At 38.3% G+C, this 15,340-nt stretch overlaps 1 protein-coding gene across 7 annotated transcripts in view; it reads left to right on the top strand.

Annotated features, from left to right (window-relative positions):
- Window positions 1-15,340, top strand: part of LOC134226146 (endophilin-A-like) — a 98,522-nt gene that overhangs the window by 70,617 nt on the left and 12,565 nt on the right. For 3 of the 7 annotated variants that reach the window (XM_062706728.1, XM_062706729.1, XM_062706730.1), the window contains 2 exons: window positions 1,277-1,926; window positions 3,841-3,965. In XM_062706728.1, the coding sequence (XP_062562712.1) occupies window positions 1,277-1,926; window positions 3,841-3,965 (775 nt within the window). Of the gene's footprint in view, window positions 1-1,276; window positions 1,927-3,047; window positions 3,141-3,840; window positions 3,966-15,340 lie in introns of all 7 variants that reach the window. The other 4 variants (XM_062706731.1, XM_062706732.1, XM_062706734.1 and 1 more) reach the window with 3 other exon arrangements.

The following is a 15,340-nucleotide window of genomic DNA, read 5'->3' on the forward strand; positions in this document are numbered from 1 at the left end:
GACTTAATGTCCATTCGACCAAATGTCATTCGACTAAATGTCATTCGACGAAATGTCTCTCGACGAAATGGTATAGATTCGTTCCGAGTAATAGACCACTCGACTTGGACATTAATTTACAATGTCCTGAAAACTCAGATGTGAATATGAACATTATGTGGAAGATTATGATTTGAAAAATGTATTGGAGGTAACTATTTTCTTTCTATGGAACTCGAACCAACTAAGCTACGAAGGACCTCCGTCCGTCGGCGCATATTTGTACCAAATGCTACAAAATTTAATATGTAATAATGGGCAGACTGAAAGAATGACAAAGCATGAAAAGGTGTAGCTACTTAGATCCTCCACATAGAGTTATTTCGGACTCTTGAATCAGAATTCAATGATTTTCTGAGAAAATTGAAACCTGTTTTTTTCATCAATTTGATTTTTTCTTCAATTATTTCAACGTTTCATTTAATTTGAAGGCCACAATCAACCAAAACAAGCCGAGTAAAAGTTGACTTCAGTGTACTCTGCCATGTTTTTAGATATTTCACGAGGTACCTACCAGGATATGGTAGATTTCTATCCTGGGTGATTGGTCGCCATTCCTAATCTGTCATATTACTGGGTTTGGGTAATTTCGTTTAATGATATGTGGTCGGCAGGTCTAGAAAGAACCATTTAGTCGAGTAGATAATTTGCCAGCAGAATCGGTGACTTTTGATTGAATTGGTACATTTTTGTTAAACAGTACCTTTGTTTGTAAACACGTTTCGTCCAGAAGGCTTTGATTTGCATGACAAATTAAAGGGTGCAGATGTTTTATTATTTATATGTATAGACTAAAATCACTAGATATAAAGTCTAGCGGAGTGTAAACGATTAGATTTTATAATCAGAAAAAAAAATCTTGTTTGACTTTGGCAACCTTTGAGGAAGTTCAAGCTGCCGCACGATTATTAGCTTCTGTAAGTTGCTATCACAAAATGAAATGTTGCTCAACTAGTAAATCCCAGACCAAATTAATTTACCCTTTTCTTTGGACTCAATCATTTTATATTTTCTCAAATTTTATGCCGCCGACTAACTTTTATATATTTTTATTGTGACTCTTGGAGATACCTGCTATAAAACTAAAATAAATCCGTCAGTGTTACTAGGGCATTATTTAATCATTTGAAGAATATTTTAAACCTGATCAGCATCGGGATCGCGATACTGGATGGAGAAAATCTTTTATAGTGAACTATCAAGTCTAATTCATATTTCTAAATTTCCTTATTTACAGACGAGAGGAAGCCGCCAGCCGTCCGAAGTCAGAGTTCGTCCCCAAGACGCTAGCGGATTTGAACATCGAAACACTCGGTTCCCAGGATGGAATGAATGGTGGGCCACATTTCCTTAATCCCAATACAGTAAAAAATTCCCATCACCACATGTACAGTTCTCAGCAAAATTTATCCACCCACCAACACGGCAACAGCAACTATTATGGCAACAACAACAACAACAATAATAGTAGTAACTTTAACCGGAACAAGCTGTACGGGTCACAGCAAAGCCTATCGTCGCTGTCGACGAGAAGCGGTGGGGCCGGTAGTACCGGTGGAGGGGGCGGCGGTGGTGCGGCAGTCCACAGTCGTGAATCGTTTCGAAAACCTCCCCCGTATGGGTTGGTTGTGACCAAGCAAGACTCCTCCGGGTCGAACGTTGACAACTGGCTGAATGCGTGGGATCAGCCGTCCAGTGCCGTTCCGACCCCAGCTGCCGCCGGTTCCTCCGCGCGTGGCTATTCCAATAATAATGGCAAATTTTCAAATTTTAATAGCAGTAACAACAACAACAACCACAGTGTGTATAATACTAGCTCCACTACCACTATCAAGTCCGGGTCAAAATTCGCTAACAACAACAACAACTTTAACGATCCCTGGTCAGGTGATTTATGTTTCATTTTCTATTATTTTTATGTTTTTGTATAGTTTCGCTTTAGTTATTTTTATGGTGTTTTTTTTTCGGAGGAAGCGCAGTATCATTTGTTCATCGTGTGATTCAATAAGATGATGCTGTGCTGTCACTGAAAAGGGTGGTGGTTCGGTTTCGATAATTTATATGCAATCTGATCGCAACAATAGCATTACATACATTACAAGGATTTAACGTCTATGATATGTGGTCGAGTCTCATACTGCATAGATTCCCATTGATCGAATAAAGAATAATTAGGAATCTTATCTGCATAATTTGCTTTTTTTCTAGTTTAAAACTTCGAGGTTCCGATTTCGGTAGATTTTTTTAAAAATTGTTCTGAAACAGTAGAAGACTCGACTGTATCCTAAACCATCTACAACGTTGCCTGATACGGACTAATATAAATTTTAAATTTTATTCTTATTCCGCTATACGGGAGTTTACAAGCATCCAGGACTAATCCATTATAAATTAAGTAGTGGTGTGACTGTTACATTTGGTGATGGGAGGATTAACATTTACATTCGAAAATTCCCCTTCTTGTTCTACGATCTTTGGTACAGATTCAAAAATAGTTGTTTTTTACTGTCTTCATCTTCATAGAGTTTTAGTTTGAGTTCATTTATCATTCGAATAATAGTAATCCAAGTTTCATGTCCATTTATTTAATTTCTTTGAAAATCCTGTTTTATCGCCAGATTTTTGCTGAATCTAATTATTATTGAATGCTCTTCCCCATGTCGATTGTCAGTGTACTTCGATGAATTTTCCACAGAATCTCAAACGTATCTTGACGATGTTTTAGCTTGACTTGTCAGATTAAAAATTATGCTTCAATACTCCACTTTTCAATGTGAATGAATGTGTTTTTATGGAAACACCCCGAGTATCGTTTCCTTCGAATGTCACTTATGCCTCTTTTTCAAACTCCCTTCCCCAGTAAACACTGACTGCAAACCAACCGGAAGACTTCTGTACCCTTCCACGTCGTCCCGATCCATGAAATCTCCACTCGTCTTTCAATCTTTGTATCTTTCTCTCTGTTTCTCTCTCTCTTTCTTCCTGTAACACTTTGGACCTTACTTTAGGCGGTTCATCATCACGTCTCAATTCACCGGTCAATAAACCGACACATCTGGAACTTTTGGGTAACGGTCAGGCGCAGGCGCGTTCCACCAATGGTAATCAAAATTTACAAGTGAAAAAAAATAACACTTTCCACATTAGCCATTTTTGTTCGAGCTAAATTAGGTTTCTTTTTATTCTAAAATTTTTAAATTGTTTGTTAAATATCTAACACAAAAATATTATTCTAGCGTTTTTTTATCGGTTTACATAAAAAATTGAACAAATTCGTTTACAGTTTTATCAATAATTGGAATGCATGCCTAATTTCCGCAATAAATTGTTTTTAATTTTGTACAAAGAAGTTTTATGTTCAATAAAACCCACTTACTTGATAGTTCCAGCTGCCATCACTGAAATAGTGGTATTAAATGAAGAACAGTTCACGTGCTCCCCACTAACGATATCTTCGTTATGCATGATCTCCCAGTACTTTCACATTCATTTGACGACCTTTTCGGTTGAAATTTTAATGCGTTTCAATGGTTCCATCCCATTATGTAGTGGTTATTAACTGTTGTGTTGTCTGTATTTCGTTTACATTAGTTTGTTATTTTTTTGTGTAACATTAGAGAAATTCATCTTCAAGTAGCTGATTTGAAAAATAATTAGATAGACGCTAAACTGTAGTAGAACTTTAAACATAATGGTAGAACATAATAGACGATAGAAACGACGAATAATGCACAAACTAGGAAACAAATCGTTCTATGTTGTATAATAAACATGTGGTTTACAATTTCTCGTTTCGTTTAGCTTCCCCATTGCCATCGCCCATGCGGTCACCAGCGAGGACGCCGATGCCCGCCAAGCCGACACAACCCTGCTGTACGGCGCTATACGATTTCGAGCCGGAGAACCCGGGAGAGCTGGGTTTCAAGGTTAGTACAAAGAATCATGCTGAAGCAAAGCAGTGCGCCATTATGGTACCTATCTAGAGTAAACATATTTAGGACACTTGACAGTAGAGGAAAATTTGGGCCTGTAATAGTAGCGGATATTCGCTCGGCCACGACAGGGCCTATGTTTGATTCATTTTGGATATTTATGGTAAAATACGGGATTAGCAGTATGCGACTACTTTTGCAGTCCTAACAATGTTTGCGTAATCCAACAACAATACACCACTTACCGTGGAAGCACCATATGTGACGCAGGTCCAAACTTGGCGCACTTTCATATCAAATGATTCATAAAACTTAAACATCAAGTTCGAGTCAAGCTGGATGGCTTTATTTGCTCTTCTTCTATGCATATACCTATGGCATAAAAAGCATATTATTGATGAAGAATCAACGTACCCGAATAAAATATATGGAGGTCATACTCATACTGCGTCGAAACGTGTATAGACGGGCAGCTCATATTTTTTAGATATATCTGCCGGTCACGTAACATTTGCATATTGGTAGCTTCAATGTGGTTCTCAAAGGGTTCATATACAGGTTACGTTTTCTGTATCCTCCTCAGTTTATAGATTCAAAATAGCAGATTACCAAAGAAAGTGATGTTTTTATTACAAATACAACAGACCATGGTAGGCTGGTTACGTAATGAAATGTCAAAGTTAATTCTCCCGTGAATATATGTTTTAACATGGTTCTTACACCTAATGGAAGAGCATTTTGATTGATGTGCAGGGTCCATGAAACTAACAAAACAATTACATGCCACATAGCATATAACTTGCAGAACAACTGAACAAAAATAAATAAAATGCCGCTTTGTATAATGAATTAACTTGTTATTTTACATCGTACAAAGTTCTATTACACTGTCATTATATAATATAAAAAATAAGGCGTTTAATTTGTTGAGTTTGAACATAGTTTCAAAGTGCGCCAAATTAGGAACAGCTTTGCGTCAAATAAGGAACATGGTAAAACTAGTGCGTCAAGTTGGGCACCTCAAATCTATATACATAAAAATGAATTTCTGTCTGTCTGAACCTTATAGACTCGGAAACTACTGAACCGAACGGCGTGAAAATTTGTATGCAGAGGTTTTTGGGGCCGGGGAAGGTTCTTAAGATGGTTCGAGATCCCTCCCCGCTTTGGAAAGGGGGGCTCCCATACAAATGAAACTGAAATTCCTGCATAACTCGAGAACTAATCAGAGAATAAATCAATTTTAGGCGAAACGAAGTTCGTCGGGTCTGCTAGTACCAAATAAAAACAAATTAAAAAATTAAGAAATAAACTTAGATTTCGAAGTTTCATTATTTGTACGCATTTTATAATAGTAGAAAGCTTGTTATGCAGAATTATAGGCGAATCCATTTTGCAATTATTTTTTAAATAATGATTCTTTTCAAAATTTTCTTAACTGCGTCAAATATGGTGCCTCCACGGTACTTATGTACATAATTTAGTTTTGAACACCTGTCCAGTGCCGGTAGCCGACCACTTTCCCGTACTCTTTGCATCGAGTCATACACTTGCCATAAGCTTTATGGAAGGTTCTAATCCATCCATCATAGTCGAGCCCTTCCCATTAAAGACCTGCAGCTGTTTTTGCCCTGCGTGTTGTTTCGGTGGGAAGGTCTTAAATCCACGCACAAGCAAGTATCGCATTTTGCTCGTATTGATTCGTTTGCCGCTTGCATTTCCACACATTTATTCCATGTTCGCGGCATTTATTCCATGTTCGAAGATGACCGGCTTGCAGCGTCTGACCAGTGGTTCGATATCATTGTTCTAATTAAAACTTGGCTGAATGATGACACGCTTTCCAGCCAGATAATTTGTCCTTAGAAGACGGAGTAGTGGAACTTCCTTCGGAAAAATTGACGTCCCTCGAAACGCAACGTTACGAATTATCGGAAAACAACTCGGAATCGTGCAATATACGATACTACGATACTCTGAGCATCGAAAGAAGGGAGAAATGCGATGTTGTGATCAGGATTACAAACTTGTCGTGAAAGCGTTAGAGCGGAATCCCAGGAATGTGGCTGAAAAGTTGGATTCTGTCCAAGTCTTCCATTTAGAGAGCCAAGGCCCGGAGGGACTGTATGCCTACGTACAAAATGCAGAAGGCTTCAAATCGTGACGAACAGCAAAATACGGGGAGAAAGTCACGGGCCGGAAACTGTACACCCTGATGCTGACGAAGCGTCATTGTCTCATCATGGATCACCGGCCAGAACAAGATTGTGGTTCCGGAGGAAATAAGGAAGCAGACACTTTAAAAGTTTGCCATGAAATATTTACATGATTTGTCAAGCGATCTGCTCATGTGGCAAACGGACTGTAAATGGGGAGATCTACCTCAAGGAGTGTCTACAAAAGCGTTTGTTCACAAGCGACCGTTAGAGAAACACGAGGGCCCTACAATTATCTGGTCGTATCTAGCTTCGTGCCACTATTTAAATGCCTTCTTGGAATGGTACGAAGCCAACGAGGTCACTTTCGTACAAATGGATATAAACCTTAAAACGCACCGAAACTGAAGAAGCTGCATCCAGATGTTGTACATAACCTAATGAGTGGAGTTAAGTGTAAGGTGGGGACGTACGTGTATGGTACTGATGTTGGATAAAATAAGTATACCAAAAGATTACTTATGGGTTATATTTTATTGTCTGAAAGTTTGATAATAATTATGTGTCAACTGATATTCTTTCGACCGCTCATGAACTCACTATCCCGGATGGTGGTCTGCTGTGATTGTTGAAAGCTTGCTTTAGGGCAGCGGTTCTCAACCTTTTTCTTGAGAGGTACCCCTTCATGTGTTTGTATTCATTGAGGTACCCCCTATTTTAATAACCGTTACTCATAAGATTATCTCATAGAGTGCTTTCGAACTTATTGAAAAGAGACTTGAGCTTCTTGAAATGAAGTTTCTGACCCTTTTGAAAGAATAATTCCGAGCCCCTCAAAAGGGAGTTTCCGAGGCTTTCAAAAGGAGGCTTCCAAGCCACATGAAAGGGATCATTCGAGCCTTTTGAAAGGAGGCTTTGAGGATCTTGAAATGACGTTGCTAAGCCGTTTGAAAGTTGACTTCTTGAAAGAAGAATTCCGAGCCACTCGAAAGGAAAATTCCGAGACACTTGAAAGGGGGCTTCTGAGCATCTTGAAACTGGGCTTCCGACCCCTTTGAAAAGCGGCTTCCGAGCCACTCGTGATGGTTGGCTAAAAGGATTCCGAGCCCCTCGAATGCAGGATTCTAAGCCCTTTAAAAGGAGGCTTCCGAGCCTCATGAAAAAGGGTCTTTCCAGCCTCTTGAAATGAGGCTTTGGGCATCTTGAAATGACATTTCTGAGCCTTTTCAATGCAGGCTTCTAAGCTTCTCGAAGGAAGAATTCCGAGCCCCTCTAAAGGAAGTTTTCGAGCCACTTGAAAAGGGGTTTCCGAGCCCTTGAAAGTGAGCTTCTGAGCCTCTTGAAAGAAGGCTTTCGAGAAAGAGGCTTTCGAACCACTTGAAAGGGGCCTGACTGAAAGAAGAATTCAGAGCCCCTTCGAAAGGTGGTTTTCAGTCGTTGCTGAGCCTTTTGAAAATAGGCTTCCAAGCTTCTTGAACAAAGAAACCCGAGCCCCTTGATTGGGTTTCTGAGCCACTTGATAGTGGGCTTCCGAGCCTCTTTAAAGGGGGCTTCTGGGTCTTTTGAAAGAGGGCTTCAAACCATCTGGAAAAGGGGGATTGTGACCATCTTAAAAAAGGGCATCTGAGCCTCTTGAATGAGGGCTTCCTATCTGTTTTGAAAGGGGGCTTCCGAAAAGAGGCTTCCGAACCACTTCAAAGGGGGCTGACTGAAAGAAGAATTCGGTTTTCGAGTCTCTTGAAAGGAGGCATTGAGCATCTTAAAATAGCGTTGCTTAGCCTTAGGCTTCCAAGCTTCTCCAAGGAAGAATTCCGAGCCCTTCGAAAGGAAGTTTACGAACCACTTGAAAGGGGGTTTCCGAGTCTCCGAGTTTCCGAGTGGGCTTCTGAGCCCCTTGAACCATTTTTTAAATAGGCCTCCGAACCACTTGTGGGGACCGTCTAAGACGAATTAAGTACTGTCCATTTAATTCCACCAGTTAATTTTCGTTATCTTTGCAGATACGTATTTCGACCACAACTATGTGGTCGTCTTCAGTGTCTTGTACTTGACTCGACAAGACGTACAAGACACTGAAAACGACCACACAGTTGTGGTCGAAATACGTATCTGCAAAGATAACGAAAATTAACTGGTGGAATTAAATGGACAGTACTTAATTCGTCTTAGACGGTTTAATACATTCCACTAAAAGAGCTTAATATATTTTTCCACTTGTGGGGATTGGCTGAAAGAATTTGGAGCCCCTCTTAAAAGGAGGCTTTCGAGCCTAATGAAAGGGGAATTTCGAGCCTTTTGAAATGACGATGCTAAACCTTTTAAAAATAGGCTTCCAAGCTTCTCGAAGATAGAATTTGGACCCCCTTTAAAGGAAGTTTCCGAGCAACTTGAAAGGGTGCTTCCGACCCTTTCGAAAAGAGGCTTCCGAACCACCTGAAAGGGGGCTGGATGAAAGAAGAATTCTGAGCCCCTCAAAAGGAGGTTTTCAAGTCTCTTGAAGGGGTCTTGCAATGAGGCTTTTGAACCGCGTAGAAGAAGGCTTCAAACATTTTTTTTTATAAAAGCCTTAATCCTAAACTTTAAATTTAATATTTCAATTATTTTGCTTGGAAGGATGCTTTCGAACCGCGTAGATGAAGATTTACGAAGATGAAGATAAGCTACCAAGATTTCTTTTTGAAAAAAAAGCCTTATGCCTCAAGGCTTCTGAACCTTCAAATTCAATATTTTAGTTAAGAAGTATATAAGTAGATTGTTTTTGAAGATATCTTTGATATTTTGTCCCACAGTCCTTCATACACTGTGTTGGTTGTGGTGGACATGGTTCGATATGTTTTAATTTACTTATTGCTATGCAAATTATGTTCAATTCAAAATCTTGGAATATAAATTTATACAATTATTAAAAATTTAACCAATAGTTTTTTTTTAATTAGAATTGTAGTTCGCCCGCCATTACGCAATTTCGTCCGAGGTACCCCCTGGGGTCAGCGAAGGTACCCCCGGGGGTACATGTACCCCAGGTTGAGAACCGCTGCTTTAAGGGATGGGATGGATGGCAGCTTGACCATTAATCCACTCGGTGTTTCAAATCGATGTCACTCGACTAAGGGAGTGTAGTATAACTCGGCAGTCAGACATCGCTTACGCAATATAACAATTTCTAAAACACAACATTTTAATACGCGCTTACGTCCTGTTGTAGTTCAAAGACTCTCCAGTGGCAGTAGGTCTGTATACCATGCCGGACTTATATATAACAACAAATGCAACAAATATCAGGAGAATTTCGTTGGGAACCGTAGAATTATTCTGTTCGGAATCGTAAAGGAACTACGTTCGGAATTGCAGAGGATTATTCTTGATTCCCTGCGGGATAGCAAAATGAAATCGCACATGATCTCGCACATGTTTAGAAGTGCATGATTTCGTTAGGAATCGCAAAAGAATTCCGTTTAGAATAGGAGGTTGGTTTCGTTGGGAACCTCAGAAAATTTCAGTTCGATATCGCTGAATGATTCTGTTTTAAAACGCAAATGAACTCTGTTATAAACGCAGAGAATTTTGTTCAGAATCACAGAAGGATGCTCTTGGGTACTGCGGAAGGATGCACTTCTTCGACATCGCAGAATAATTGCGATCAAAATACCTAAACGATTTGTTCGTTTCCTTTAGGAATTGAAGATGAATTCCGTTTGAAATTGTTAAAATACTCCGCTCGGAACATAGAAAGATTGTGTACGTAATGGCAGAATAACAATTTTATATGGCATTCCTGATTTTTTTTTCAGTATCGCAGAAGGATGCTAATTATCTGATTTTAAGCTTTCTGTGTATTGATACGCTACGTGCCTTCGTTAAGGTTTTCCCCCAAAAACACGCGACGCAATTCTATCGCATAGCAACTGCGATTCTGTCGCCGTTGGTTTGGAAGCGTAAATTGGAACATTGCCTGCAGGAACCCAACCCCAGATTTTTAGCTTGTTGCGTTGTTTTAGGTGTGCTTGGGTCGAAATGGTCCCCAATACACTAGAAAGGATAATCGATTTTCTGGCATTTGAAAGGTGGTAAAGCCTTGTTGATCGCTATTGAATTTGATAATTGCGTTCAGAAGGTATTAAGCAGGGTTTTGACTTTTCGTTTCAATGAGACCAAAGCAAGCGTTTTTCGGGCCAAGGGAAAATCTTGTTTCGTTGTTTATGTTGAGGATCATCTTTCACCCATCAATCTTTTCTCTAGAATTAGCATTGGAAGATGAACGAAAAATCTTGCCTATTAGATGAAAATCCTTTTCGTTTCATTACTTTCAACCTCTCACTCACTTTTCGCGAGAATTATCGCAGAGCAATTACAAAATTGTATGGCCGCGCCGGGATTCGAACCCAGAATAGTAACAATAATAGCTGTGGGGATGCGCTTACTTTAGCCACACCACCACGCTATCTGTATAAAAGCGTTAAGTTATTTGTTCCACATAAGCTACTACCATTTGTATTGATGATGCCACGAAAAGACTCGAATATGAAAGAAAAAGAGCAAACCAACGTTTAGCGGCAATCGAAGTGAGCGAAAAATTGTTATCACTCTCCAGACTGTTTTTCTTTCCCGAAAAGCGATTGCTCCCCGAAAACTTTCGTGAGGGAAAATCATGTACTCCTGAGATTGAGTGAGCATTATGAACCCTGGTATTAAGAAAATGGTGAACCAAACTCAGGGTTGTTACGACTACGCGGATTTCGCGATTTTCGCGGATTTGGCGTGGATTTACATAACGATTTTAGGGTTTCGCGCGGATTTGGCGCGGATTTAGTTTTAGGTGAAAATTTAATAAATAAAATACTAGATCTAAGGACGACAATTTAAAAATTATTTTTAAGTCTATCTAGATGGGCCTTATTTTTATTAGCAAATGTTGTTGAGAACAAAATCACGTTTGAATGCTGTTAACCTTATTTTTAGGAATTGTCCAAGCCCTTAACGAATAAGGGGTCATATAACAATTGAAAAGACAAAAATGTTCTTTGATTTGATACCTCATTCTATTAAGTGCCTCCGCAGAAGTCATTCAGAAATTAGAAGATGATTCTCGAAAGTTATTTCTTGCGATATTTTCGGATAACTCCGATGGTATTTTTACAGGATTATCAACAGAACCTAAGAGGATCCTTGCATAAATTCCTTGTAAATAAATTTCCACAGCCCAAAGAAAATTTCCGCAGCATTTAAAATTCGAAAAATTATAATGAAGTTTTTAAAAGAATTTCTTCGGAATCTCTTGAGCGGTGACCGCAGGAATGACTTTAAAAAATCCCCAAGAATGCCACTTTGAATATACATAAACAAATCAGGAAGATCACAGGAATTTCTGTAAAAAGTCCTCAAAAATAACACCGGGAGTTTTTCCGCAGGAAGTTATCAATCAATTTCTACAACATTTTTTGAAGCGATTACCGCAGGACATCATTAAGGGATTTCCGCAGATAGGCTCTGAAGATTTTCCGCAAGTTATTTTTGAAGAAAATACTTGAACTTACAACAGAATTGCCAAACGAATTTCCGCATAATTTCCTATAAGAATTATAATAATACCCGGAGGAATTTCCACAGATGTTCTCGGAAGAATTTCCGCTGACAATTTTGGAGCAACTTCTGCAGCAGATCCAAGAGCAGTTGGATTTCTGCCAACATTTTCAGGAAAATTTCCGCTCGAACCCGGAGGATTAATCACCTGATTTTTTGGGTTGAACCTGCGCACAAATGATGAATTTGTGCAGGAATTCTCGGAAGAATTTTCGCAGATATTTCTGAAGATTTTAGCGGAAATTCCGGTAAAAACGATCAAATAATTGTTTTACAGAAGTTTTGTTTTATCTAATTCCTGCATTATCTCAGAACAAACAATAATTACAACAAAGTTGCATACTTTATAACTTCAGAAGAAGTTGTGGTTTTGGCAGATTTTTTATTATTTGCCAAGTTTGTCTATAATCAATTATGATCAAATCCGGCCTGAACATTTTTTTGTATATCAGTGCATCTTGTGCCGAATTGTATAAAGCTCGATCAACAAAAAATTCCACTGACAATAACAGGACAAAACATGCTAAAATCATCATGTCATCTAAAAAGCTATGCTATTGAAATAGTTTTGGCTGTTCAGTTTTTGTTCACTTAGCTTCAGTACTTCTAGTGGTAAATAGGGCCATCTAGAAGGGTTGTTATATTAGCTGCGGGTTTTTAGTCCTTTTTCAATTTGGTACAAATATATGTAAATTTGCAGTTCAAAATCATACTTGAAATCAGTAATATTATAAAATAGTAGTTTGTGCAACAAGTTGCAAAAAGATGATTTTTTCAGCACGTGTTGTACGTTTATCCTACGAGGCTTGCCGAGTTGGATAAATACTACGAGTGCTGAAAAAATCGAGTTTTGCAACGAGTTGCACACGCTATTTTTTGCAATGACAAAAAATGGACTTTAATTTGATAAATCTGTACCAAAATTGTATAGTCTAATTTACTGCACTTGATCATTCTTGTCAATAAATTATGTTGATTTGGGTTTTTTAATTTCGGTCAGTACATTTTGAAAATTCCCGCACATCTTAGAACTTAGAATTGATGTGATCATGTACCTTGACCTGCCCTAATTCCGCGCATTGCCTTATACCGTGGATTTTATACAAATTGATAAATAAAGAGGTACTGTCTGTCATACAAATCACATTATTTGATGAATGCACAAATATATAGCAAAAAATGTTAGTAAATTAATATTGTGGGTATTTGTGACGTAAATTAGGCGCTAAAAAATAAATGTGAAAATGTATGGCTGGACCAGCCAAAATTTTCATTCACTTAGCAAAACGCTTAAAATTAAAGTTATATTTCCAAGTCTTGTAACTGTTTTAATGATATTTACTTCCAATATCTCATTGAGCCCATTTTTACAGCTATAAATTATGAGCTGGGTACTGAAATGGTATTTAAAATTCTTGTTTTTGCATTTTTATTGATCAAAACAATTGTCGCGGTATTAGGGCATCTTCTTCGCCAGTAGTGCCTAATACCGTGACTCGGCTATACCGTGAAGTTGATACTCAGAAAAATAAAACGTAACCATCACATTGGATACATAGACCACTAAACAATATCGTATAGGTATTGAAACATTCATGTTAGATATCTACGACATTTTATGCGTAGGATAACTAGGGGAGCATCATCCAGATGAAATACATTTTGCGATATGTATTATTCCAGTACTTCCCCAAAGAGAAACTTATGTTAGAATACTTGAAGATGATATACATCTAATGAACATGCAAATCGTCTTTATTGTGTTGTTCAGCACATACGAATATGATATAAATTTATATAAATATAATATGCATATGCGATATTTACCACAGACTATACACGCAAATATTTTTCCTGTACAGTTTCCTTTAGAAATGTAGGTAGAGTATTTTTCATCTGGATACAAATCCTCCAATTGTCTTTTAACCTACTTAGACACTGGATTGGATATCATCTATCTAAAATCTAAATAAATGTGAAGTAAATTATTTGAAAAACCAATTAACTATTGTAAACCGACAATATTGAGAAATTGCTAACTTCCCAAGGAAATGATTCTTTTTGTGTAAATAGTAATTTTTATGACGTTTTTTTAGTATGACCTAATAATTCAATTGAAATTTGTATATGATTTAATTATTTACATATTTTATTGTAAATGTGCTCTTAAGTTCATCATTTGAGCTTGTTTGATAGGACTCGGTATTAGGCAATTTTGTGCGCGGTATTTGAAATCTTCCTCGGAATGTACACGGTATTAGCCATATTCATAAGTCAAATATTGAACACTATTTCCTTCATTTTTTATGAGTTGAAGTATAAAACATATTTTTCCCTTCAAATGTATTCAATATTAATTGAAACGACATAGTTTTCAAGAGTGATTGTTACATATTAAATTTTATATAGCGAATTTATTGTGAACACGTCCTTAACCCCACGGTAATAGGGCATGTCACGGTACTTGATGTACTCACGAAAAACTCTATTCAGAAAATTCTTCGAAATCTCTCTGGAAAACGCTTTCGAATTTCCTTGAAGATTTTATCGAGAATCGCATCGAAATTTCTTCGAGAAACTCTTTACAATTACCTGGAGGAACGCTTCGGAATTTCCTCGGGAAACGCTTCAAATTTCTTAGGGAAATGCTTCGAAATTTCATCAAGAAACGTTTTGAAATTTCCATCAGAAAGGCTTTGAAATTTGATCGGGAAACGCTACAAAATTTCCACCGGAAATTCTCCGTAATTCTTTCAGGGAACACTTCAAAATTTCAACAGGATACACTTCAAAATTCCAGAAAACGCTTCGAAACTTCCTGGGGAAACACTTAGAAATTTCTTCGGGAAACACTTCGGAATTTCTCTTGGAACGCTTCGGAATTTCCTCGGCAAGCTCTTTGGAATTCCTCGAATTACGCTTCAAAATTTCCTGAGGAGACGACTCATAATTTCCTCTGAAAACACATCGATTTTTTTTAAACGCTTCGGTATTTCCTTGGGAATCGCTTCAAAATCTACTCGTGAACGCTTCGAAACTTCCTCAGGAAACGTTTAAGAATTACCTCGGGCATGCTTCTTTTTCTTCAGAATTTCCTCGGGAAATATTTCAGCGTGAGAAATTATAGAACAGTGGCGTGACGGATTTCGAACGGCGGCACGCCGATGAAATAATGTCTGCGGCGGCGTGACACCATAATTTGTCGGCGGTGGCGAACACCTCTAAAGGTTCATCCAAACACACGCGACGCGACTGTCGTCGTCGCGTTTCTGTCGCCGTTGGAACGGAAACGTAAATGGAACATTGCATGCAGCGACCCAGCGATAGAATAGCGGCAGGTAGTTGTCGCCCTTCGCTGCGATGAAATCGCTTAGGGTTCGTACACTAATTACGTAAACATTTTTTCTGGGGTTGTGACACCCTCCCTTGTAAGATTTTGCCCATACAAATTATTTTTTGTCTATACGGAGCGTAAGAAAACGAGACATCCACCTTCCCCTATTAGTGTTTACGTACACACTCAGTTCAGCCCGGCATTTTTTTAAATTCTTTTGCCAAGATCCGCACAGCCGAGCGATCGGGTCCTTACTTTTTGCTGAGATAGCTGAAAAAGTAATTTGTTTACTGTGGCGC

The sequence above is a fragment of the Armigeres subalbatus genome, chromosome 3, assembly GCF_024139115.2.
Source record: "Armigeres subalbatus isolate Guangzhou_Male chromosome 3, GZ_Asu_2, whole genome shotgun sequence".
Lineage (NCBI taxonomy): Eukaryota > Metazoa > Arthropoda > Insecta > Diptera > Culicidae > Armigeres > Armigeres subalbatus.